Source organism: Convolutriloba macropyga, chromosome 7, assembly GCF_964194025.1.
Source record: "Convolutriloba macropyga chromosome 7, txConMacr16.3, whole genome shotgun sequence".
Classification (NCBI taxonomy): Eukaryota; Metazoa; Xenacoelomorpha; order Acoela; family Convolutidae; genus Convolutriloba; species Convolutriloba macropyga.
The window spans coordinates 67,267,294-67,294,745 of NC_134474.1; the positions used below are offsets into that span (position 1 = coordinate 67,267,294).

At 35.4% G+C, this 27,452-nt stretch overlaps 2 protein-coding genes across 2 annotated transcripts in view; both read right to left on the reverse strand.

Annotated features, from left to right (window-relative positions):
• The window catches only part of LOC142342469 (MAU2 chromatid cohesion factor homolog), a 53,251-nt gene extending 46,591 nt beyond the window's left edge, over nucleotides 1–6,660 (reverse strand). The window contains exons 1-2 of the mRNA XM_075393807.1: nucleotides 6,242–6,660; nucleotides 323–361 (exon numbers count right to left, since the gene is read on the reverse strand). Of these exons, the coding sequence (XP_075249922.1) occupies nucleotides 323–361; nucleotides 6,242–6,517 (315 nt within the window). The 5' untranslated portion in view covers nucleotides 6,518–6,660. The remainder of the gene's footprint in view (nucleotides 1–322; nucleotides 362–6,241) is intronic.
• A 621-nt stretch (nucleotides 6,661–7,281) lies between these two features.
• Nucleotides 7,282–20,160, reverse strand: LOC142342471 (ER membrane protein complex subunit 4-like). The gene is made up of 3 exons (XM_075393808.1): nucleotides 19,834–20,160; nucleotides 10,442–10,677; nucleotides 7,282–8,215 (listed from the first exon to the last, which is right to left on the reverse strand). The coding sequence occupies exons 1-3, from the start codon at nucleotides 20,110–20,112 to the stop codon at nucleotides 7,981–7,983; spliced, it is 750 nt and encodes a 249-aa protein (XP_075249923.1). The 5' UTR covers nucleotides 20,113–20,160; the 3' UTR covers nucleotides 7,282–7,980.
• Nucleotides 20,161–27,452: the final 7,292 nt, after the last annotated feature.

Consider the following 27,452-nt stretch of genomic DNA (forward strand, 5'->3'; position numbering starts at 1 on the left):
GCTCCATTTCCTGTTTCGGCGTGACCAAAATCACCACTCCAATTTGACTTCAAAAATCATGAAAATGTGTACATCTTAAAAAAAAGACAGCGCCCCAATACAATTCAAATTCTTTGAATTTTAAAAAACTAAGAGCACCGCAATATAGCTTCGCTCAGCTTACAGCTTCGCAGCTATAATAATAATGACACAGACTCGCAGAGAAGAATGTAGAAATTTGCTACGTAAAATAAGGCGAACCCACTTTTATTTTACTGAAAGAAAATTTTTGATTAGATGAACAGCATCCGTATACTAAAGAACTCAACGTAGTTATACTTACTTGTGCAGGATCGGATGCATTGGATGTGACCAATTCCGTCTAAAACATCAAACTAACTTTAGTTCAGATTTAGGTTATTAATTGACAGACGTCGAAACGTCATAGAATTCAATTCAACCTCCATTTCATTTTAAAATGACTTTTAAAATTCTTTATCAAAGATTTCGGGTCTTTCCCATTATAGCCCTCCATTATGGTATAATAACCATTATGGGGGGCTATAGGTTATCTGACCACTAAGCTGGGGGTGGGGGTTCTATAATGGGAAACACCCAAGATTTTTTGGATCTTTCCGTTTGTTCCCCCCTTCCCCCAGCTTAGTGGGCGCATATTATTTGCACCCCCAGACGCACGTGCCATATTTTTACATAATGATATACCATGTAATGACACGTGCTCTGTAACGGGGGGGGGGGGGGGTGCATAACGTACTGGGGGGGGGCACAAACGGAAAATATCCAATTTTTTTTAATATAGAATAGAAGCTCCATTTTTGAAATTACGACTCATTGACTGTCACGAACAATACTTTTCTAGATAGATGTCCCTTTTCAGATGCCAAAGAGGAAATGCGGCTGGAAGCAGAACTCCGATGGAGACCCAAGGGAATCTTAATTCATTCGTCCAATCACAACAATAGTTGAGGCACTGACCAGTTTATCAGTCTTATCGCAATACAATGAACCTTTAACCGGAATTATCTTATCAAATATTTATTTTATTTCTAATTCAATTGTTTTTTTTATCTCGTGTAACCAGCATGACTTTGACTTATGTATTCCCATCACAACACACAACACATCACAGCAATGATATAAAACTTTAATTTTTTTTACACGTGATCGCAGCGATGCTAGAACATTACCTAGGACATTACCCCCCCCCCCCCCACCTTAGTGAGCATATTTTTTATGACCCCCCGGCGCACGTGCTGTTTTCTTACATAGTAACGTGCTGTATAACAACATATACGTAGTAACTGGGGGTCTTAAAGAACACTGGGGGGGGGGGGGGGGAGGGGGGGGGAACAGAATAGATGCTACACCTTTTTGGGTCTTTCCCAATATAGCTCCCCCCACCATTATGGTATAATTACTATGATTGGAGCGGAGAGACTATAAGTTATATGACTACTAAGCGCTGGGGAGGGGGAAGGGTGTAACAGGAAAGACCCCCTTTTTGAATTGACAACAACTGGGTTTCCGCAATACCTCGCAAACATCAGTTCTCAATTTGGTTCAAACTGGTAGAGTCGGATATGCAGAGAAACTTAGTTTAAGTTGCGGAACACCTGCACAATTATAGGCCAATTTGCACAAAAATCCACCGTCAACACAAACGGCTGTTTATCTTATGATCGTCCTAATTAATAATAATGGGCCATGATCTAGCGGCAGGTGAACAAACACAACACAGCTTTTTTCTTGAGACTTTGCTAATTAGAAGATAATGACAAAAAGAAAAGTCCAAAAAGGCAGAAGGTCTGTAATAAGAGTTTCAGACGAAATCAATCCAAACTGAAATTTAAGCAGGCATTGATAGTGAGAGTACAAAAAGAAGCCAAAAAAATAATTCTGGACTTCACCTATCAGTTTTTTGCATTGTTATGTGATACAATCAGCTTCAAAGGAAACGCCTTGAATGATCAAACAAAAACCTTCAATGAAACATAGCCAGCAGATTGCCGGATATTAGAAGACAACCAGAGCTGCTGTTGAACCGTAGAAATAATAACGGGAAAAGTAAGTTTAGAGTAAGAAATTAAGTTCAATATATAGCATTGCTAGCCTAAACCTCAGATAAAATTTATAACTCAAACCCTTGAGCATTAGAGGGCAACAAAATTGGCACTCAGTTTAGGTGCACCAAACCCATCAATTGACCGGAGTCGTAATTCCGTGTAATGTAAATGTTCGTGTAATGTAAATGTCTTAAAGTTATGCTATAATGCCATTTCCCAAACAAAACTCGCACCAAAAATAGAAACAAGAGAAGTCACACGATCAAAAAATTTAATTTAAAAGCAGTAAAAGTAACTAAAAGCAAATTTCTTTTGAAATTTTGATCCTGATCACATGGTTGGTTGAATTATCGACGGAGGCGACAAATAAACAAAAACACGTTTATCCAAAAAAAAATTGAACGAAGTAAGAGAATGCCTATCAACCTTAGAGCAACCGTCTTTAAGAGTCAATAAAGAACACGACACTAAAAAGAGGACAAATTAAACAAAAATGATAGGAAAAACCTGAAAAAAAAGAAGAATATCCCCCTCTTGATAGAACTAGAGGGTTTAAATTAAAACAAACCATGTAATACACTTTAAACTACCGCAAAAAATGTTCATATGATGAATAAAACCTGTCTATGGTGATTAAATAGAAAGGTTGCCGCACCACATGCAAGTTGTGGATAGACAGTTACACTAATAATATATCTATTTTTCTTATTATACAAATGCAACTAGGGAACCAGCAAAAACGACAAAAAGCGCCGATATCCCCCACCAAAATAACCCGTGAATTGCAGCTCTCTGCAACAGCTACAACATAAAAAATTTAAACTTCAGTGAAATCGAAGGTAAGTAGTCTCAGAATCATTTAATCACATAACTGCAACTTCATGAAAACTGTTAACTAAATAGAGCAATTTATAAGAAAACATTTACTATCTATAAATACAACTAAGGGACAAATAAACTAAGAAAAATATAACCTGCCAAAATTAAAACAATAACTAATGCGCAAAAAGGATTGTTTTGAAATAACCTCGAAGCCAGCAGAACCAATGCCCACACGATACAACTCAATTTAACAATACATCAATAGAAGCCACATAATTTCTGCAAATAATGTGACACAGGTCCACAGAAACAAAAATAGGAAGGCGCGCAAAAAATGAAAAATGTCAGTCAATAATTAGATATATATTGAGACCTTTAAACAATGGATCAATACTAAACCTATAGGTCAACTCTTAAGTGACCAAATGACAGAGTAAAGCATAAACCGACAAACGTCGGGAAAATCGCTCTCGAATGACAGGCGGGGCAATTTAATTCAGGGGCTGTAGCCTAGATAAAATTTTTCTTTATAGGTGCAAAAACAACACGCGAAAGTTGGGTTTGAACCCCAACCTCCTGAGTCCGATTCAGTAACCTCGAAAGAGGCATTAACCGCTCCGCTATCAGGGTCTTGTCATCGTCTCTCTAACAATCAATTTTGTTTGAACAACAGACTTTAATTAGGAGTGAGAGCAATTGAAATCACTCAAAAATCAAAACGAAGTACGTGGAAAAAGTCATTTGAGAAGACAAAGATTATCCTAGAAGAAAAGCGCAAAAACGTGCTAGCGAAAAATCTGCATAACAAAGACACACACATTTACAATATTTGCTTCCGATTCGAGAAAAATTAATAAAGGTAAAAAGAAAACTCGGGCAAATCTCAACAATTATGTGATCATTTTGTTTAAATATCACCACCACCAGCAGCGTACTGTAGCCTAGACTCAGAAAAATATCAAAATTCATACGCCCTTTAACTCGACGGGTGACGAAGTAATAATATCAAACAGCGGCCAACATTGAAAACCCACTCATGTGTTCATAAAATTGTTGCCTTCAAAGTCTTAAAATAGTAGCTGCAAGTTGAAGTTTTCAAAAATCAAAATAAAAATTCATTAGAAAGCATATAAAATCTGATTATTCGGATCTGTAAAACGCAAATAATGAAAGTCGAAACGAAAGGGAGAATACAAATTGGCGCACCTGAACAAAAGTTGTCACTTTACTTTGTAAAAAAAAAATTAAAAAATTACGTTCAAATCCAATTACGCTTAGAATCTCTTTTCCGATTCTGCTTAACCTATATCACAACTCAGGTTTAACATCAAATAACCTTCAAAAAATTATTAAAATCTTACCATTAAAAAATACAAAAAGACACGTCCTGACGCAAAATCCTATAAAACTGAGTGAACCAGAGACTTGAATATCCAGCACATATTATGATTGTACAAGTGGTGGACAATGGCTATAAGTCCAGAAATCACACAACACAAAAATAACTGACTACTGTCGGCCGAATTGTTCTCAAACGACAGTGGGGGTTCAATTGGGGGAAGGGGAACTTGGGCCAGGGAGGGGGTATAATGTCACTGTGGGGCTTACAAAGACGGTATTAAGATTTCAATTGATATGTGAAGCTAATTTTAGCGAACTTTTAAAACATCTCACCACATTCTAAAAAAAATAGCCAGGGACAAAGTATTAAATAGTACACGCAATCGCATAATTAAAAACTTTTAATTAATCGAATAATTAAAAATATTTTTTAGTAAATCGAATAATTAAAATATTTTTTAGTAAATCGAATAATTAAAATATTTTTTAATTTATCGAATAGTTAAAATATTTTTTTAGTAATAAATGGTATAAAATCATTAGCCGCATACAATAAGATGAGGACAGAAGACACTTCTTTGTTAGATCTGTTAGTTATGCAACTAAAGATTAAATTGAACGAAAAAGATTTTTGAAAACGAAAGGTGTCAAAATGAGTCAGAAGAATTGACAAATGCGCCTCAAATGAGATCGACTTATGCCTCATTACACAGCACATAACACTTTTCAAAAACCAGGCAACCAGAGGCGAAGACAAAACCATCAGCTGACCAATGAAAGATATGATCAATTGTTACTCTGCACAACTCAGATAATAAAAATAGAAGAAAAACATAGCCTGCAGATTGCCGGAATAGCTGCGAAAGACTTGCGTGCAGCATAATAGAGATAGATATAAGTTGAAAAGGTTATCGACGCCACTCAAAAAGCTATAAGTAAAAAAGATTCAGCGGTAAAAGAACATTCTGCCTTAAATTAATAAAGCTTGTTGAAATTCATTGCGCGGAAGCCCTTATATTAGGGACCTTTATTACACATATGAGTTCCTTTGACCTTAAACTACTTCAAACTTAAAGGGCAAAAGTCACTTTTTCAAGTTAGGTAAGTCACGTATGATCAAAATCTGATCACACAAATGAGCTGAAAACTTTTGCTAGAGAGACAGAGAGAGAGAGAGAGAGAGAGAGAGAAATGACGTCGCGCGCTCAAATTCCGTTAGTGAGAGGAAGAAGTCATTCAGAAAAATTGACCTTTTTTAGCTTTGCTGTGTGAACAAATGTAAAACGAAAAAGAGCGTCAGACGAAGAAACATAGCAGGACAAGTCCTGACGTACAATTCAAAGAATTTTCATTGACTAAGCAGACAGCTAAACCCAGAACGGACTATGAGTGAATTCGGAAAACCATTTCAAAAAAATTAGATCAAATAAAAAAACAAAATCAATGTCAAAATGCTGCATTTGCACAAAAAACCACTAGCGAGAAATGGAAATTTGATTCACACAGAAAGCTAGGCTACAATGAACTATGAAAAGATTGAGAAAAATCCGATCCAAAAACTCGAAAAAAACAGAAAAAAATCAAAGTGCAATTGCCTCATGTGAGCAAAAAACCACTAACGAGAAAGCGAATTTTTGTCCAAACACCGTTTTCTTTATCTAATTTAAAATTAGAGGGAAAAATTTCACGTCGCAAAACCACTCGCTTTTTCGCTCCACTTCCTGTTTCGGCGTGACCAAAATCACTACTCCAATTTGACTTCAGAAATCATGAAAATGTGTGAACAGATCTTAAAAAAAAGACAGCGCCCCAATACAATTCAAATTCTTCGAATTGTAAGAAAAAACTAGGAACGCTATAATAGCCGGCTGAGAAGCTGAGGCGGCTATTAAAAAACACTTTTAAACTACTATCCTTTTCTAACTCCTCTTACGTTACAGACATCACTAAAATCGCCAGTCAAGTTTGATATGACTTCACCACTCAAGATACAGAATATAACGTAATATACATACACATCGTGAGTAATGATGCAGTGCCAAATCTACATTAGATGTATGCTTGGACAATAACTCTGCCATCTTCAAGTGAGTGTAACTGAGAAGGGGAGGCACGTGAACAGACTTGGGTGCGGAGGAGCACTTGTTCAGTTCCATAAGCAGAGCACGGTAGAGGGTCACAATTGTGACTGTGTTGTGGACTGGGTCCATTCTGGATACTGCCAGGTGTACTTGGGCACACAGTTCAACTGGGTCCATAGGTCTGCTTGTAGAGGTTGAAATTGCAGACATGTTGATTATTGTAGACACTTCACTTATTTAAATATACAGATACTGAACTTGAATAAATAACTCTTCTTATCCTAAAAAATATTAGGAGTAACATGGCGCTGAGTGATACACCTGTTTGTAATGGCGCTGACCTGCAGATAAATTTATCTGAAATAAAATTTGACAACAATTATTAAAAGCATTTTGCTTAGCAAATTGCAACAAAAAAGATCATAAATTATCAACATTTAAAGTAAAGATCAACTTCTAATTTTCCGCTTAAGATTTGCCAATTTAGACGGGTAGAGGGACTTTTTCCTTTCTATCATGAAGAATTTTTGAATTTGAAACCCTAAATTTAATGTGTTTTGTTATCTTTCAAGTCTGAAAATGCTAAGCCTAGCAATTTACAAGGTGGGGATTAAAAATATGCAGTACTTTGAAACTTCAATGCACAAATTTTTCGGTCTCACGGCATGACAAAACTCCTTTGAAGGGTAACGTGGGAAATTTTTATTTTTAGGAAGCAAACAATTCGAAGAATTTCATCTGATTTTTTAAAAAAAGAAATCTGCTTGATGTTTTTAAATTTGTGCTTGAATGAGTTGGAGTAATGTTTTGTTGCAAGTATATTTAATCGCATGGTTATAATTTCAAATTACTTATATTACTGGCAAAATATATTAGAGTGCAAAATAACAATTTTCTGAAGTCTTATTCTATGGAGTGGCAGAACGAATAGGTTCCAAGCGCAGATTTCTGAAGGTTTTGTGCAAAAAAAAGGGTTAGATGCAAATATTATATTTTTTAAATGATTCACATGGCGATAATAATAGATTTTAAATATGCAATAAACAGAGGATAAACAAATGCTCAGAGATTATGACATTAATCATATGTAATGACATACCACCGCATAGTAATCAACTAGAATCAATTTTTCGGGGCATATCAAAGAAGTTTTTCCCATTATAGTACTTCCCCCAGCTTAGAGGGCATAGAGCGCATAGCCCTACAATTACCGCAAATATACCATCAGCACGGGCCATAATTTCGTGGGCAGTGGGGGCTATAATGGGAAAGACTAGATTAGAAGCTCCTCATAACACTTTCCATTCAGCTATTTCAGTTGGAAGGATTAACAATAAAAGTTACGAAACTGATGAGCAGCCATACTAGTTGCTACTCCAAAATACTACCAAGCTGTACATCAGCAGGTGAGCAAAAAAACTTCTCTTCTGCCCTCTCCCCCCCCCCCCTCCACTCACCAAGTGTTTTTATTCCCCCAAATTACCATTTAGATGTCATATAGCACGTTACAGTACGTGCGCCTCGGCAGCGTAAAAAATATATGCCCGCTAAGCTGGAGGAGAGGGGGGGGGGACAGGTGTCCACTCAGATTATTGCAACGTGGGTTTTTACCATCTAAGATTCGCAAGAGGGAAAAATGTCAACATCAAATGAGGATAGGGATTGGTTTTTGGCTATAATGGTAGGAAATAAGCTGTAGTGCCAGGTGTGGCTTCCAACGGAGTTTGGTGAGTGAGGAATCCTATCCAGTCTGATTGGTGGAGAGGCAGAAGTCCCATTGAACTGCACTTGTACATGGCGAGTAGGATGTTAAAGAGGAGACCACAGAGGTATACTGCTTTCTGCATGACAGCCGGAACCCCACCCGGGCCCAGAGGATAGTCGAATTGTGCAAACATTGCTTGAACACTGATAAAAAACACTTAAGCATTATTCATCCTATAGTCTACATAACTCATGCAGCTCATAATAGGACTAAAAAATACAAAATTAAGGGTCTTTCCCATTGTACCCCCCCCCCCCCCCCGGCATAGTGGTCAGATAACCTATAGCCTCCCTCCCCCCATAATGGTAAATATACCATAAGGGGAGTTATAACTTAATGGGTGATTATAACTTGATGGGGGCTATAATGGAAAAGACCCAAAATTAATTGTCAGAGTACATTAACTGCCATGCTTGATTGTAAAATCTGAACACAGTTATGCAGTAGAAAAGGTCTGTGCTCTTAATCATTGAGCAAAAAAATGTTGAAAAAATTCAAGACATATTTAGAAACATTCAGCCGCTCTGTTCAAATTTATCTTACGATACGAAAAGGACACCAGTAAAGCTCTAACATAGCTGTTCAGAAGCTTAATGCCCTCTGGGCTTTACCTGTTCATCTTTTTGAGGACGAAAAGTCAAATGATCCGACGAAAACCGGGTCTTTCCCATTATAGCCCCCATCATGGTATAATTACCATGATTGGGGGTATGGGTTATATGACCACTAAGATGTGGGGCTATGATGGGAAAGACCTGAAAAAAAAATCAAAGTCGGTAGTACAAAAAATTGCATTAAAAAGACCGACAAGACTAACAGAATTGCTGCAAACTTCGTTTGCGAGCAATTAACAGAATCTTTTTTTACTTATTTCTTCAGCTAACTTATTGTTCGGATATGTGTCGTTTCTTGCATTGTATTTCCTTTGAACAAAACCAAATTCATTACTGAGCTACTCATTTTAGCTCAACTTTTAACTCAGCCTTTTGTCTCTATCAATTCATTTTTTGACTCAATTATCTTCTTTTTTTGTAAGTAAGTAAGTACCGAATCTTGTTAACAATTTCTATCTTAATTAAAAATAGTGGCATGATTTGGACTTTTTGCGATACCGGCTAACAAATCAATTAAATTCACTATTAAAACGGAAGTTTTTAACATTTTGAAGCATTGGTGCTAAATCACAATTTCGAGCAACAAAAGATTAATGGAAGATATGAAAAGCATACACCAACTAACGTCGGATGAACTGCTCCCGAACGACAGGCAGGGCGATTTACTTTATAGGGGACGTAGCTTAATGGATGAAAAAATGAACAACCCCACGGCATGGGTTCGAACCCCGGACCTCCGAACAAAAGAGCAAGAACGGTCAAGCAAAAAGTATGCATGAAAAGACATACAAGATAACAATAATTGATTCAAACTTCGTTCAAGAGCAAATAATAAAATTACTATTTTAGTTTTGAGATTGAGAAGTTAACGAACTGCTATGCAATGCCGAGTTTTTAATAGCTTCGAGCGGACAATAACAACATTGTGTTAATGTTTATTGTCAACTCTCGGTGGATTACAACAGGTGCAGCGATTACGGCACTGTCTAGCTGAGTAGAACACCTTTTCGCTCATATAGCGAAAAAGATCGTCAAATCAAAAAGAAGTGCATTTCAGATTTTCCAAGTATTGATCGAGAGATGACATGTTATTTCATCAATTGTTTGCATTGCATTCTGATATAACGATCTACTGAAAAATTCAGATGCAAACTAATATCCAATACTAGAAGCATTATGACACCACTAATATATGAAGAATTTGCACTGTTTCGGCTCCCCCTACCCCCCCCCCCCCACACACACACACACACACACACACACACCCAAGCGTGTTTTGTATCCCCCCTTTACAAGTTATGTATTGCTATATAGCGCGTTACTATGTCAAAAATTAGCACGAGCGCCTTGGGCGTAAAAGATATACGCCCACTAAGCTGGGTGGGGAACAGAAGAGATCCACTTTGGAGAAAAAACACCCGTTTGGGCGCAGTTTTGGTTTAACTTTAGTAGTAAACTTCCATCAATAGTGTTCAGCTGCTTAAATTTTGAATGAGAGCAATTTAGATCACGCAAAACTCCAAATGTCAAGCATAGTAAGGACCAATCGAAAGCCACGTTACTTAAGAAAATTCGGCTTAGTGGAAACATATTTTTATGACCCCCAGGCGCATGTGCATTATTTTTACATAGTAATGTGCTATATAACAACACAATTTGTAACTGGGGGTCATAAAAAACACGGGGGTGGGGACGGATTAGATCCGAAAATTCTAAAATAAAACATTCTAGTCAATTTTTCACTTTTCTACTGACCTGAAGAGAGCTTGTAATGGTCGCATGCAGAGCATTCCAACCATCATGATTGGGAATATGGATATTGTGTTGCCGCTCATCCACATGAGGAACAGGTTCTGGGGCACTTGTTTCAGGGGACTCAGGGCTACGTCCCATGACCTCTTCGTCACCAGACTGGGGTCCCGCTGGCCACCCCCTCCCATGCCCTCTGCTGACAGGAGAGAGGCAACAGTGCGACTGTCAGAGTAGCCCACCTAGACATTTCCCACACATCATTAAACCGCAATCTGAACCTGAATGTTTCCTGACACAAAAGTGTTCAGGGCTAGCAACATCAGCACCACTGCTCACGGAAACACAATTCTAGCATATGAGCAATAATATGAAAAAGGCAGGATGAGAGAACAGACCGCTGGTGGCCTACGGCTGTCGCTCTAGCATTATGCATGAACCACGATTATGATTAAGATCATTTGTAGTTCAAAGCAGGGGAAAAAAGTTTCCTTGTATTTGAAAAAAAAAAACAATCACGAAAGCCAAAATTCAAGTACTTACAGCATCAATTCGATGCCTCTTGCTTCCCAAAAAGTAAAATTCAAACCATCAAAATGTTATGCCTATATCCGGCGATGAAAATGGAACGTTCTTGGAAAAGAGGAATAAGCAAAGTAAGAACAACTACTTGGTTAAAACATAGCCGGCAGATTGCCCGAAAATAGCCGCGATAGACGCTGGTGGCCTTCCATGGAATTGAAACAACTAAAGAAAAAAGGTGTTTTTTTGTTCACATGCGGCAATTTCACTTTGATTTTTACTGTTTTTTCATTTTTTTCTGTCGGTTTTTTTAAATTGTTTTCCCAATTCATTCAAATTTCATTCTAGGCCTAGTTTTTTGTTTGAACCAAAATTTGCTTTCTCGCTAGTGGTTTTTTTCGCATGCGGCAATTTCACTTTGATTTTTACTGTTTTTTCGTTTTTTGGGTCGGATTTTTCAAAATGGTTTTCCAATCCATTCATAGTTCATTCTAGGCCTAGTTTTTGTCTGAACCGAATTTCGCTTTCTCGCTAGTGGTTTTTTTGTTCACATGCGGCATTTTGACATTGACTTTCAGTTTTTTTAAATTTTTTATCTGATTTGTTTGGAAATGGTTTTCCCACTTCAATCACATAGTCAGTTCTAGGTCTACTTTTTGTTTAGTCAATGAAAAATCTTTGAATTGTACGCCAGGACTTGTCCTGCTACGTTTTTTTTGTTTTGTCGTCTGACTTTTTCGTTTTACAATTGTTCACACAGCAAAGCTGAAATAAATTGGATCATAAGTGACTTAACTCACTCAGTAAACTGACTTTTGCACTTAAAAAGTATTAGGTGAGCAGATCTGAATTTTTGAGGATCTCATAATATCAGAACGCAAACAACTGATGAAATAAACTGTTAGCTCTCGATCAATACTTGGAAAATCTGAAAAGCTCTTTTTGATTTGAAGGTCTCTTTTCGCTATATGAGTGAAAAGGTAGTCTAATCAGCTAGACAGTGTTGTAATCGCTGCAACCGTTGTAATCGCACCGAGAGTTGATTATAAATTTTAACACAGTGTTGTTATTGGCCGCTCGAAGTTATTTAAAAACTCGGCATGGCCTAGGAGTTTGTTAACTTCTCAATTTCAGTTAAAATCGTACATTTATTATTTGCTCTTGAACGAAGTTTGGAGCAATTATTGTAAACTTGTATGTCTTGCTCTTTTGTTCGGAGGTCCGGGGTTCGAACCCGTGTGGGGTTGATTATTTTTGCATCCATAAAACATTTCAAAGCTACCCCTCTCTACAAATTAAATCGCCTCGCCTGTCGATCGAAAGCAATTCATGCGACGTTAGTCGGTGTACGTTTTTCATAGCTTATCTTCGATTAATCTGTTGTAGCTCGAAATTGTGATTGTGAACCAATGCCAATTAAGTTCTGAACAGTGTGGCTAAATGTCTCTAAAAATGTCTTAAATTTTTTCCAACATTGTTTGGTCAATTATTAACAGCACAGACCATTTCTACTGCATAACTGTGTTCAGATTTTACAATCGAGTATGGTAGTTAATGTACTCTGACAATTAAATTTGGGTCTTTTCCATTATAGCCCCCATCAAGTTATAATCACCCATTATAACTCCCCTTATGGTATATTTACCATTATGGGGGGAGGGAGGCCATAGGTTATCTGACCACTATGCGGGGGGTATAATGGGAAAGAACATTAATTTTGTATTTTCGTCCTCTTATGAGGTGCATGAGTTATAGACTATAGGATGAATAATGCTTAAGTGTTTTTTTATCAGTGTTCCAGCAATGTTTGCACAATTCGACTATCCTCTGGGCCCGGGTGGGGTTCCGGCTGTGATGCAGAAAGCGGTATATCTCTGTGGTCTCCTCTTTAACATCCTACTCACCATGTACAATAGCAGTTCAATGGGACTTCTAATAATATTAGTATTAATATCTACTATTAGATGTACATCTATATCCAGTATTAGAGGTAGATCTATATCTATTGTGAAACATGGACGAAGTCCCATCTGCGAAGCAGGTTCCCTGATATCTAATACTAATTATCTTATTCTTTGTACCTAAATATAACCCTCACTTTTCTGTACTACTCTTATACCTTCACCAGTAAGTGAATTTAATTAAATCAGGTGTGGCTGATAAAGCAGCTCTTGGGTCTCTACTTGCAGCCGCACGTCCCATTTTACTTGCTATTTGTAATGCTCTTACAGGATTATGAGCAACTTCCTTTCCAGAGTTAACTGTGGCTCTACCAACACTCTTAAAGAAGTCTTTCAATCCCCCAGCTTCTATTGTTGCATCACTGAAAGTCATTGACTTATTCCTTCTACATATAGTACAGGCTCCCTTTAACATCTTAGTACCTTTTGAAGTAATAACCCCTTAAATATTAATAGGACCGCTGTAATGTCTACCACCAACACAATATGAATTAGTTTTAAACTTATTAAAAGTACTCATATTTCTATTTATAAAAAATAATGGAAGTTAAAAAGTATAATCCATTTGTTGTTAAAGCGGCTTCACCCTTGGTTCCCCAGCCCAAACCGAAACCACTACCTAAGCCCAAGCCTGAACCCAAGCCCGAGACTCAGCTTGAAGCAAAAAGTTTGTCTCTAGAGAATAAAAAGAAACGAGATACAATTTATGCTAAACGCTTTGTTAAGACTAGTAGGAAATAGTTTAGAGCTATGACTATAACTAAGATTATAACAAGGACTATAACGTTGACTAGAGGTAGAACTATAACATTGACTATCACAATGACTATGACAATGACTATAACATTAACTATAACTAAGATATAATATAAACCATCTTATTACCATTACTATTAACACTAATAACCTTTCTAGTTAATACTAATGCATGACATAAAACAACTGCAACTGCAGCACTAAATTTAAAAGTAATTGTATTGGTTTTGGACCTACATGATAATTTTGATATCTAGTATCAAATACATATATTCTATAACTACTTTTGAATGTTCTATGATTTATATATGGTTTAATATTATGAGGTAATCCATTATAATCTTTATTAAAATTAACAATTTCTTTAAAAGCCTCATAACAATTAATAGTACCATAATTAATACTCATTTTATCCTCGGGTAAAAACTCACTACCAATCTTACAATAACCTTCAGTAACCTTCGTTATATCAAATGTACTTGCATCATGAGTTTGTTCATTAACATTATTATTTTTCAAAACCAATTAGTATATATTGTGGTCTTTCCATACCACTATCCATTCGAAAATCAAAAAAGAAGTTAGTAGCATTGGGTACATTCTTACTAAAATCAACATTATTCTTTTTATTTAATCCTTTCTCTACAATAATTCTATTATTATTCTTAGGATCAATACTAGAAACACACCATGATATATCTCTAATATCTATATCACCATCATTAGCTAGTGCATCAGCACCAGCATTAACTCTAAATAGAGCTCTATCATTATTATTTCTTTATAATATTAGTTTAAATCCTAACCCATATATAATCTTTTCTAAGTCATTCACAAAACCAAATAGATCACTCATCTTAACCATCATATACATATGACCTCGTTCTGCAGCAATATGATCACCTTTAAGTTGACTCTCTCTATTACCTTGATTTCTAACATACCCACTCTCATATTCATCATCAGTACTAGTTAAAAACCTATACTATACATCAATAGATTAGGATGACAATGATCTATATATATTCATTAGTCCTACCACCACTAGTTTCAAGCTTAACTGAACTAAATAAGGCCATCATACCATAATTAACTAATCTGATATTGGCTTTAATAGCAAATACACTACCAGTATTATCTGATACAAAAAACTATCTCTAGATATGAATCACACAAATTTAAATGATTCTCTTCTCTATTGAGAATGACATTAAAATTAGTATTAACCGTATTCATTGTTGCTAGATTATTTGGTTTTTATTTTATAATCTTACTTTTGTGTATATCATTATTATAACCATAAGTTGTATCCAAATTAAAGTCCATTTTTATGAGTTAAAAAATGACTGACAACTTATTCTTATGGGAACTTCAAAAAATACATGAAGCTCTAACTAAAACTAGAGATGAACACACACTTAACTTTAGAATGGTAAAATCAACAGAAAAGTTTAACTTTAGTGAACCTATACATAATACAACGAAATTAGGTTTAATTAGATTATCGGTTTAAAACTCAGTGTTTAGTGTGAATAGAAGGAAAAATCAATTTTTATATGATAGTGGTATTTTAGCTTTTATACCAGCTGCATATGAATTATTTGAAATAGCAGAACTAATAAAAGAAAAAACTAATGGTAATGTTATATTAGAAGTAGATAAAAATTCAATGAAATGTAAAATGGAGATAAAAAAAGGAGCACTTAGCTTTGATATAGAAAACTCAATAGCCCCATTACTACGAATAAGAAAAATAGTATATAAACAGGGTAAATATACATCTCTGAAAATTGTTGATATTATGGGTTTTAATACAATTATTATTCATTGTAATATTATATCTGGAGCTAAATATAATGGTAAAGACACAGATATATTATATACTTTAATCTAACTGAACCACCTGGTTATATGATAATTAATGTTCCTAATAATATACTATATCAAAATGTAACAAAGGATAGAATAGAATATATTGAATTTCACATTAAAGATGAGTATGGAACATCAATTGATTTCAATGGTGATGTATTGAGTATTACTTTACATCTGTGTTAACACAGCAACAACTTCGTTGATCAGCACAGCTGTGACTTTATCAATCTAACATATTTAGCTAGTCGAAGACCCATCAGTGAAACTGCTTCGCAGATCTGGTGTAAACAGCAGACCGAAGGTCTGTTTAGTCTAAGTTAATGCTATCAGTGAAACTGATTCGCAAACAGACAGAGACATAGACATAGTCTTAGATATATAGACATGGACACATACTATAAATAAATTTAAACTTAAACTGAGACTAAACTATAAAACTCTCCAATCCCAATTAATTCTTAGTTTACCATTTATATTTTTATTTTTAGATATATCAATGACAATGTAATTATAAACCCCTTTCCATACCTTATTACATATACTAGTAAAATCAGTATAGCTAAGTTCAACATTATTAAAGAAATCTTGATATATAGATGTAAGGACTTTACCTCTTTGTTCAAATAAAACGAATAGATTACAACTCTCTAACATTTTGTCTATCTATTGTAAATAGATTTTGATTAAGATATATCATATTACAATTATTATGTCTACCTCTACAAAAGCATTCATTAATAACTGGTTCCTCAGCTCTTACATCATCAAATATCATGAGTTTCTTTATATCTTTTGGTAGTTGATCATGCGGGACTAATTTTTTTATATCTTTAATAAACTCAATATTTCAATGCTTCATACCATCATAGTGATCACAAGTCGGACCAGTGATATATATAAATTGCCAAAGTGTATACTATTCATAACCAGATTCTTTAATAAGAATGTCTTTCCACATTCACTCGGACCAGATATTATACATCTGAAATTTTCTGGGAATATAGCATTGACAATTATATTTTCGTCATCTAGCCATGATTGTAGACTCCCATTAAAATTAATAGAAATATTATCAATGCCATTGTCTTTGCTGTTAGGTTTACCCCCTGTGATGTTTTTCACCAAAAAGATATATAAATTTACCATTGTCATTATCATTATCATTGTCATTATCATTGTCAATATCATTGTCATTGACATTATCTTTAATATTGACATTATCATTAATATTAACTTTATGCGTCTCCGAACATCCGCGAAGCGGTTAGGGAAACAAGGGCAAAGCCCCTTTCACCAATGCTTTGCCATTTTTACAACATAAACACAAACACTCACTATATATTCCTGTATATTTACACTAACTATAATATTCATAGCACTCCTTATTCTAAATCCTCTATCAATAAGATAGATCATATATAAAAAATAAGCGCCACAATAAGATTCATCGTATTGTTGTATTCTCTCACTAGAGCCTAGATCAACATATTCCTCTAGGAATAATGGTGCAGACTCTTTTATCTGGTTTCTCACCTCTCATTACTATCTCAATTGGCATTAGACTATATCTCTATCTATATCTTCTATTTTGATATTTCTCATAGCTTTATTATCAATACTAAAATTATTATTGAATTCCTTAAAAGTTAAAATCAACATTTTTATAACACACAAATTAATATATAAAAGGGAGATGGGTAGTGCATTTTTAATTTTTATTGGTGTTCTGTTATTATGTTTTATGGCATATGATTCGATATCGATTAAATATGCAGAACTAGAAGAAAGCTTTCGTGGATTTATAAAAAGAACTCTAATTAGATTTTAGAAAGTGATGAGATAAATAAACTTAAAGCATATATGAAACCACTAACGATTAATGCCACAGATAGAAATACTATTAATACAAAAAATCGTCAGTTCTACTTTTACAAACTTCTTAGATCAAACGGTATTAAAATGAATGATGTTTAACAACAGAAATAGTTAAAGCTGATGGTTTAAAGACAATATCAACCGTGTGTGGAATTATGGCTACATGTTTTATGATACATAATAATATGAATACTGATACAACAGTAAAAACTGCTGCACTTGCAGCAGCGGGTACAAGTAATGTATTAAATAAAACAAATACATTAAAAAACTTTGCTTATGGCGACGAAATAGACGAAGCCCTACAAGAACAATATATGAATAAAGAGACTAAAACTTTAAACAAAAATGGTAGACATGATTTAATTGATCTATATAAAAAAATGAAAAATTTAGAGATGAAATTATAAATTTCGTTGGAGATAAAGCTGGATTGAGTAATAATCAAATTATAGATAAAAGATATAAATAATATTTTCTTAATAAGTTAGGTAAGGAAAATTTAAATGAGTGTATCCCGTTTAAGGATAATACTAAATTTTTAATTGAAAATTTGGCCCGTCATAAATAATGGTTATAGAATGTTCAGAGTGTAATTATAAATGTGGAACTCCTTTTACTTTAGCGTTTCATTATAAAATAGAACATAAGGATAAAATTAGTGAGTGTGGCGTGGAGGTGAATCATTGAGTGGTATTTGCATCGGTGGAACCGCTTCAAAGATTAGTGGAACTAAAGCAAACTGTTCTAGCTCTGGGTTTAAGGCTGGCTTTAAGTCTAGTTCTATTTCCAATTCTAATTCTAGTTCTAATTCTATTTCCAATTCTAGTTCTATTTCCAATTCTAGTTCTAGTTCTAATTCCATCTCCAGTTCCAGTTCCAACTCTAGTTCTAGTTCTAGCTCTAACTCTAAGCCCAACCCCACATAGTTTTACTAACCCCAAAATCAACTTTGATATAACAAATAAAATTTGTAATAGATGTAAGGTTAAACAAAAAAAATGTTTTGATAAAAAGCAATCAATATGTTAAGAAAGTCATTCAAGTAAGGTTAAGTGTGAATATTGTTCTTCTGTTATTAGCTTTAGTGGGTTAAAGGGTCATAAAAAGATTTCATAAAGAAATAGTTTTACCTAGAGGTGTTTATTCTGTTAATGAAATAAATCCTGTCAGTGAATTTATTAAGTCTAATTCTTCTAATTCTGCTTTTGAATCTAATTCAACTTTTGAATCTAATTCTGCTTTGATCGATAAGTGTAACTTCTTTGAAGATAAGTGTAACTTCTTCGAAGATAACCCCGATGAACCAAAGTATTATAAATATTATCTTATAGTTTCCAAATTAATAGCCAAAGGTATAGATATAGATAAATTATTAGAAGAAAAGATTAGCAAAGCTATTTCCAAATTATTAGCCAAAGCTATTTCCAAAGCTATTTCCAAATTATTAGCCAAAGCTATTTCCAAATTATTAGCCAAAGACATTTCATAGATTAGCAAAACTATTTCAGAGATTAGCAAAACTATTTCTTAGATAAGCAAATTTTATTTCTTAGATAAATATAATTATTATAAATATTTTAACAAAACTATTTCCAAATTATTAGCCAAAGCTATTTCATAGATAAATTTTTAAAAAATTAAAGTAATACGCATAGCCCGCACAATGCGCAAAAATTTAGGTAGGGTTGCATGCGGGGTGTGCGGATCATGCGGGTTATAAGATTTCAATTTTGCTTTTATTTTGAGAGAATATAGAGTAGTGGCCAAAACGGGGGCTCTTGTTACCAACACAATTTGGTCCATTTCGACATATGCGGTTAGCGTATGGAGAAATGGGCCAAATTGGCTGGTGGCTGGAGCCCCCGTTTTCTCCACTACTGTTGACCACCTCTCAATCTTTTACATAATTCACGCTATAATACCCCGGTCCCCACCATTATCATTAAAACTAAATAGCAGTTTTTTTTCTATATTTTTCAAAAATCTCCATAGGCAATATGTCCCGGTTCATATTGTTTCGCTATTTTATTTGTGCATGTCTGTTTAGGCTCATTCTCGAAACAAAACAATGTACCTTCAACGAAAGAAGTTTTTGGTAATGATACCACTTTTCTTCCCATTCATTGGAAAGAAAAAAATGGCTTTATTAAAAAGACAGACCAGCATGAAGTTTCTCGCCCCCAACTCATGGAGGGTCGGATCAGAAAACACGTAGGCCATGTGACACCCTATAACTTGAGTTTTAGTTGAGGATGAGCGATTGCAACCTAATTGTACCTTAAAAGATTTACATCATTGCTATGAATGTATTTTTTAGTATACGAGATGCTCATTTATAAATACAGAGAACTTATTTCTCAGGACGGATTCCAAATTCGTAACCCGAAATGTTAAGCATCGCATTACCTTAGCCAAAAGCGGATCATGGGACGAGGAGGCACCGACACTCGAGGGAACACCAGACGAGACAGAAACTGCACCTCCCCCACCACCACCGCCCCCGCCAGCCCCACTTCCTGATCCACCTCCTCCCCCACTGCCCCTCAAGTGGCCCCCTTTAGCTGCCCCTCCCCCAGTGTAGTGGAAGTCATTCATGAGCCACTTAGTGCGTGCCTGTGACCTCTGCATCCCACTCATCCTGTTCCCGTTATTCATACTCTGCTGAGAGGGAGAAACGGCTGCCATTTTACATTCAATTGCAACAATTGCTAGTCTGAAAAAAATAAAAACTCAAACAGATAAGCATAAAAACAGAGAAATTCGGAACTTTTTATGCCCGTTCTCTGCTTCCGGCAGACGCAATTTTTGGATCTATTCTGTCTTCCTCATCCCAGATACAAATTTTATGTTGTTATATAGCACGTTACTATGTAAATAAATAGCACGTGCGCCTGGGGGAGCGTAAAAAATATAAGCCCACTAACCTGGGGAAGGGGGCATAGCAGAATAGATCTCAATTTTCTGCTATGGGTTGTTTTTCAATCAGGCCAGTTCTCATCGGCGTTCTTTAGCCAAGATTCTTTTTTTAATGTGGGCTCTTTTGCTTTGAACCCAACGGACATACCATAGCCTGACATTTGATCAAGATACCTAAGTAGTGCATCATTTTTTTTGATGATATTGTTTGACAAATAAGTTGTCGCCACCTAATCGGCTCTGAAAAAGCCGGCACCTTTTTCGGTATTAACAAGTCGGATCTTTTCCGTTTGTGCCTCCCCCCCCCCCCCCCCAAGTACGTTATGCTCCCCCAAGTACGTTATGCTCCCCCCATAATATGCACCCACTAAGCTGGGGGGGGGGCACAAACGGAAAAGATCCAACAAGTCGACATCGGATTAATGTCAGATTAACTTTACTCGATCGTTCGAAAAGAAAAAAGTAATTAATATGAGGGATTAACAGCTATACTAATTATAGATATGACATTGATAACATTTCGACAATAAATCGTCTTATTCTCAACAACATAGTTCTATCGCTCCTTTACACATCAGTGACAAAGTTATCACAGAAATTCACATATTACTAATGAAAAACGCACACAAACTACGTTTTGGTTCTTTCCCATTATAGCCCCTCCCCCCATTATGGTATGACGAAGATTAGGGGGTTATACGTTATACGTTATATACCACTAAGCTGGGGCTGGGGGGGGGGCTATAATGCAAAAGACACCTATTTTTCTTTTTATTTGTTTACTTTTACTGCTTTACTATAAACGAAACCCACCGATATGACACGCTGGGTTTCCCATTCTTTATCATGATACGTAGGCGCCATTAAAATCGAACAAGTGGCACCATGAAACCATCAGTTAAAGTGGCACAATTTTAGGCACTAATTAGAGGCACAAAAGCCAGTACTCAATTTGTCACATTAGCTCAAAAAAAGCAAAAGCTAAAATGTCAATGGCGGGAAGTAAAGACACGTTACATCCTGTCATTAATGGGAGGCTGCGACAAACATGTTCAGCTCTTTCAAGATTAATTAACCGTTCAACAGGCAACTTAATCAAACCTTCACAATATTTGATTTGCAAACATTAAGAGTAATCTGATACGATCTCGATTTGCTTCCTGTTTCAAGATGAAGTGCGGAATAAAAGATAAACATCAGACCGCAAACGCTCTGACCCACGCGTTCAATTTGCAATAATTGCAACCATACTACTGGGGGTGGGGTGGTGGGTAGAGGGGGGGGGGTACAAAGGGTTGACTTTTTGATGGACTGGGCGGAAAGTGGCTGGTTGCTTTTGTCGAAATTGGGCAAATTAGCCCAAAGGAAGCCACTAATTTCCTTTCACTCTGCATGAGCAAAATGCCCAGCTCTAATTAACCCACAACCCAAAACCCACTCAAGCAATCACACCCACCCTAGTTAAACTTGAGACACCAAATCGAGCATCCGAATTTTTAAAGGCTCGGTTTACCTTCCATTTGAAACGTCCAAATAAGGAAATAAATCAAAGTATGCATCATCAAATATTTAATTCTGGGCAGAACAAATTAATTCTAATTTCATAATGTGTGAAGTTATTTTGAAATTTAACATGATCCGTCTATTAAGTGCCATAATCCGGACAGTTGACATTTGAGAAAAAAAACTTTGAAAAAAAAAACGGATTCATTACTGAGGTCGTCTGCGAGCAGTCGAGAGAAACAACTCCAATTTACAACTTCCACCAATAAATTTTAATTCCACCAATTCAACGTCCATAAAATTGTTTCAATTTTATGATGTAATGAAAGCATACATTGAATGCTGTCAGTCAATTTGTCTGCAATTTTTTAAAGACTAGAGTATTTTCTAAAGAATAAATTATTTTCTTTATGCTAATTAACCGCTTTGCTGTCTTAACATAACATCTTAATAATACAGAGCCAAAAATCACAGAAATCGACAAAAAATTGACAGCAGGTGCTTGCAACAAAAATGTCCACAAAAACATTTATCTCTCCAAAATTTTGAGTGACTGAGATTCAGATATCTTTTAATTACGCCGTCGATCGGCGATATGACCGACAGCGGGTTTAGCACACAACCAAAAAGATATTAAGCCAAAAACCCGACCTCACACCAATAGTGATGGTTGAACAAACATGCGATATTTTGACGAACGCCAGATTTGCGGACGTCAGAATTAACACCTGTTGGATAAATTTTCATATTAATCATTGTCGGCTAAAGCGACTGTCGACCAATATTCCTGGCACCAGTTACGCCCTTTACTGCTACTTTGAAAGTCAAAGCAGAGAGAACAAAGCATGGCTTATCCTAAATATTGGCCCCTAATCTCCTTCTCAGGTGTAAAACCCACTAATCTCTTCTCTTTGATGTATGTTTGTTAGTGACATTGTCGGCGGCACAAAAGGAAAGGGACGGAGTGGAAGAAATCTTTTTTATATACTAAATTAGCGTAAGAACACGCACGAGATTCCATAATCGGCGACAACAGTACAAGAAATCAGAAACAAAAAAACAAATCAAAGAAATCAAAGAAACAAAAGATTGGCAGAAAATAGCCGCAATAGCTTCGTAGATCTGCAGTCTCAAAAAAACAGTAAAAAAGACAGACCAAAAAAATTTTGTCTTTTCTGTTTAAAATCTGCATAGGTTATTGCTGCCTCTATTAGCTGCTCTCAAATAACCTTTTAGAGTGACACACAACCATTTGACCTTATCTCTGAATTAAAGTAAATAAAGGTCAATTTCAAAGTGAGGAAGTCATTTTTGAAGGAGGTAAGTCAAGTGTGACCAAAAATTAAATCACGCGCATGAACAAAAAAATTCGCTCCACTAAGAGCGAAAAATGACGTCACACATGCAATTCAATTGAAATTGCATGAACAAAAAGCAGATTTGAAGTGGTTGTGACATCATATGGTCGTAACAAAAACCGCGACGACGAAATAAAAAAACATAGCAGGACAAGTCCTGACGTACAATTCAAAGAAATTGCATTGACTAAACAAAAAAACTAGACCTAGAACGGACTATGAGTGAATTGGAAAACCATTTCGAAAAAAAAATCAGATAAAAATAATAAAAAAAACAGAAAATAAATGTAAAAATGCCGCATGTGAACAAAAAACCATTAGCGAGAAACGAAATTTGGTTCAAACAAAAAGCTAGGTCTAGAATGAACTATGAAGGGATTGGGAAAACCATTTAGAAAAAAATCCGATCAAAAAAATCGAAAAAACAGTAAAAAAACCAAAGTGAAATTGCCGTATTTTAACAAAAAACCACTACCGAGAAAGCGAATTTTTGTTCAAACACCGTATTTTCACTCTACTTAATTAGATCGAAAAAATTGTACGCCGCAAAACCACTCGCTTTTTCGCTCCACTTCCTGTTTCGGCGTGACCAAAATCACTACTCCAATTTGACTTCAAAAATCATGAAAATGTGTGAACAGATCTTAAAAAAGACAGCGCCCAATACAATTCAAATTCTTTGAATTTGAGAAAAAAACAAGAAGGTCGATCTTAGCCCCAGCTATTAATAAAAGTCAGAGTCTCCTTACAGAGCACGGATTTCCTTCAGAAATGTTATTTTCTTCAGAAATGTTTAATGTATTGAACATAACATAATGAACAACGATTTGATTTAAAAACCATTCTCAGAAACAAGAAGGAGAAAGTTAGTTCAGATATCAGCAAAGTAAATGATAATAGGAAAATCTACGCAGATCGAACAGAAATCAAAAAAGCATGCGCAAAACAGCAAAACAGTCAAGTCGAAACGTCCCATTGCTCACTTGGGCAAAAAACCGATTAATGTCGAGCAAACTGACAAGCTGGATCGAATGAAAAGCTGGAAATTTTTTCAGAGGTGACTGTAGCCTAGCAAAATTTTACTGAATGCAAAAAGTTCTATCTAGGAAGGCGGCCAACACCGACCTCCACCTGTTTCGACGAACAAATTGACCAATGTTATCTCCGGGCTAGGATTTACCTCTCTTACGTTCGTTGTTATAGCAAGAGACTTATTTTCCGAATACGACAAATAAGATCACATACAAACAAGCGTGAAAGGGTCACTCGAGAAATAAAATTCTCATAAATACTCTAGAACAAGAAAGCAAAACTAGCAAGCAAAAATTATGCATGAAAAATAACACACACACACACACACATTTACATTAATTGCTTCAAATGTCCGCACGCAATTAAATATTCTAGAGCAGAAAAGAAAAGCCAAAATTTTGGATTGAACGACACAAGAATAGAATAATGGCTTAATTCGAGATCAATTAACAAGACAATAGAGATCACGGAGAACATTTTTACGTAATAAGTGAAATCAAAAGAATGTTGCAGAGCAAAAGTGCAAAAACGGTCCAGCGACAATTTTCCATTAAAAACGACATATACGTTTAAAAAAGTGCTTCAAGCGTTGAGAACAATTATATACTCTAGATCGGAACATAATCGTCAAAATTTTGCATTTAAGGACACAAAACTATAATCGTGGCTTCAAATTTCATTCGAGCGCAACGAACAAGACAATCGAGGTAGAGAACATTTTGATAGAAGATTTTATTAGAATACGTAGACAAGTTAATAAGGATGGGGCAACGGAGAGCTTGCGACCTTCATCAGCTCTTATCTCATCAAGAAAAATGAATCGAAACAAAAAACCAAGGAAAATCACTGTGAAAAACATTGTAGCTATCTAAAAGACTTAAACGATGCAAATTTGTACCTTGTGAAGAAAACGAAACTTCTAAAAAATATAGGCCAAAAACGAAGCTGTAAAGTATTATAAAGGACGCAAACCAATCAAAGCAGTTCCACAAGGAGCTGACACAACGGTCACTTTCAATTCACACAAATGATCAATCTAAAACCATTAAAACTGGCTAGAAGAAAACTTGAAAAACATCAACCTCTCGATCAACCGTACCAATCACTACAAAACGTCAGGATCAAAATTGAGAACATCACCATTTGAAAAATAGCCACAATATGCTTTATTCACCATTCAAGCGCATCGAAAATCATTAAAAATGTTTTATTTGAGGTGTAGGTGGATTTTTATCTTGGTTTTAATTTTGATTAAGTTTGCTTTTTTTCTAGAAACGATTGAGTTTCTCAAAAGTCACTCAAATTTATGTTAACTTAAAAAACCTAACTACCGTCATATCGATCAGATTAAAAATTTTTTACTATGGTTCGGAATATTTAACATAAAATATCTACTTATAATCATCGTAGTTATTCTACAAAAAGGTGGTGGCATTGAAAGAAACCCAGGTCCATCAAATTTGGATAGAATAACAACAAATGAAAAATACAATGGTGAGTGTGCGAGAAAATCGGAGTTCCCCAAGTTTTGGTATATGAATTGTAGAAGCCTCAATAATAAACATGAGCAATTGTCTCGTTTTTTGAAAAATCTTAATGAAACCTCATTCCTAGTTGTTACCGAAACATGGATAAACGAAAAAACTGACATTCCCGAGTTTTATCTGTGCAATAGTCATCACTTCATTCACCAACCAAGATCATCATTAACTATGTACAGAGAGGTGGAGGGGTAGGTATTTGGGTTCCCAAACAGTTTGAAGTAAAAATGAGAAATGATTTGAACAAAATCAATAGAAGTTTTTTTGAGTCAATGTGGATTGAAATTGGTAAGCCTGTAACACAAAAACTACTCATTAATGTAGCATACTGCCCCAATGTAAATCTTTCTAACTTTTTTCTGGATGAAATGACTGTTGAAATCTCAAATGTGTATTCGTATACAGATAATCTAATTTTATTAGATTACAATATAAACTTGTTAGGCACAAAAGGTAGACAGTCACTTGATATTTTCACAGCAAACAATGGGCTATGTTACGTTAATGAAACGGAGGCAACATGGACAAATGGTGAAAAATATTCGTTAATTGATCACTGCTTTATCTCGAAGAACCAAATTTTTGAAGCCAGTGTTCTAGAGTCGACTCTTGGAGTTGATCACTTCACAATAGTATATTAGTCATCCTTAAAAATAGATCACAGTGATAAGAAAAGGCAGTTTCTGATACGTAATACCAAGAAATATTCAAGATCAAATTTCAATCGTGACATTGCGCTGCAAGATTGGTCGCCTATCTACCAGAGAAATGAGCCGAACGAAATGTTTTTAAAATTTATCAAAATTTTTGAAAATATACTGAGTTGTCATGCACCCTTGAAGTTGGTAGAAAGTAGTTCCAAAAAACAACGAAAGCAATGGTTGACAAAAGAATTACGTGAACTCATAAATGAAAAACACCGTCTCTTTAATGCGTGGAAGAAAAACCCAAAATCAGAGATTTATAACATTTACAAATCTTTACGCAATTCAGTGAATAGAAAACTGAGAAAAGCTGCAGATGATTACACAAAGAATTTTTTCCAGCAGCTACCAACTTCAAGAGAACAATGGAAATTCATCAAAAACAGGATCAATTCCAACAGCCAAATAGAAAAAATTGACAAATTAATGGAAGATAGTCATTTTGTTGAGGATGACAGAGAGATTGCCAATGTTCTTAATAATTGTTTTGCGAGACTAGGATTATACAAAGGCAAAGACGTTGCTCCAAATTGTTCTTCCCTAACATTTGGTGGACCGGAATTTAGCTTCCGACCAGTCACCAGAAAAGAATTGTATAATGTTATTGATAATCTACCTAAGCATAAATCTCCCGGACCGGGCTATATACCAGCATGGGCACTAAAAGATAGTAAACTGTCTATTGGAACTCATTTACAATTTGTCGTCAATGAATGTGTAAACAAAAACACGTTTCCTAATATTTTGAAAACAGCGCATGTTACACCTGTCTATAAGAAGGGAGACCGACTAGAACCAGAAAACTATCGACCCATATCAGTCACACCAACTCTAGCAAAAATTTTTGAGCGATTACTACTTGAACAACTAACTCACCACCTAACTCTTAATGGTCTGATTAACAAGAATCAATTCGGCTTTCAAAAGCAAAAGTCCTGTCTCGATACTATCATTTCATTAACTGAAAAGAT

Excerpts from the sequence above, each read along its gene's own strand:
- LOC142342471 (XM_075393808.1), bottom strand. The coding sequence starts at position 20,112 with ATGGCAGCCGTTTCTCCCTCTCAGCAGAGTATGAATAACGGGAACAGG. Across the intron at positions 10,678-19,833 it reads ATGATCCGCTTTTGGCTAAG|GTGGGCTACTCTGACAGTCG; the intron begins GTAATGCGATGC and ends GGAAATGTCTAG. Across the intron at positions 8,216-10,441 it reads CCATTACAAGCTCTCTTCAG|TGTTCAAGCAATGTTTGCAC; the intron begins GTCAGTAGAAAA and ends GTTTTTTATCAG.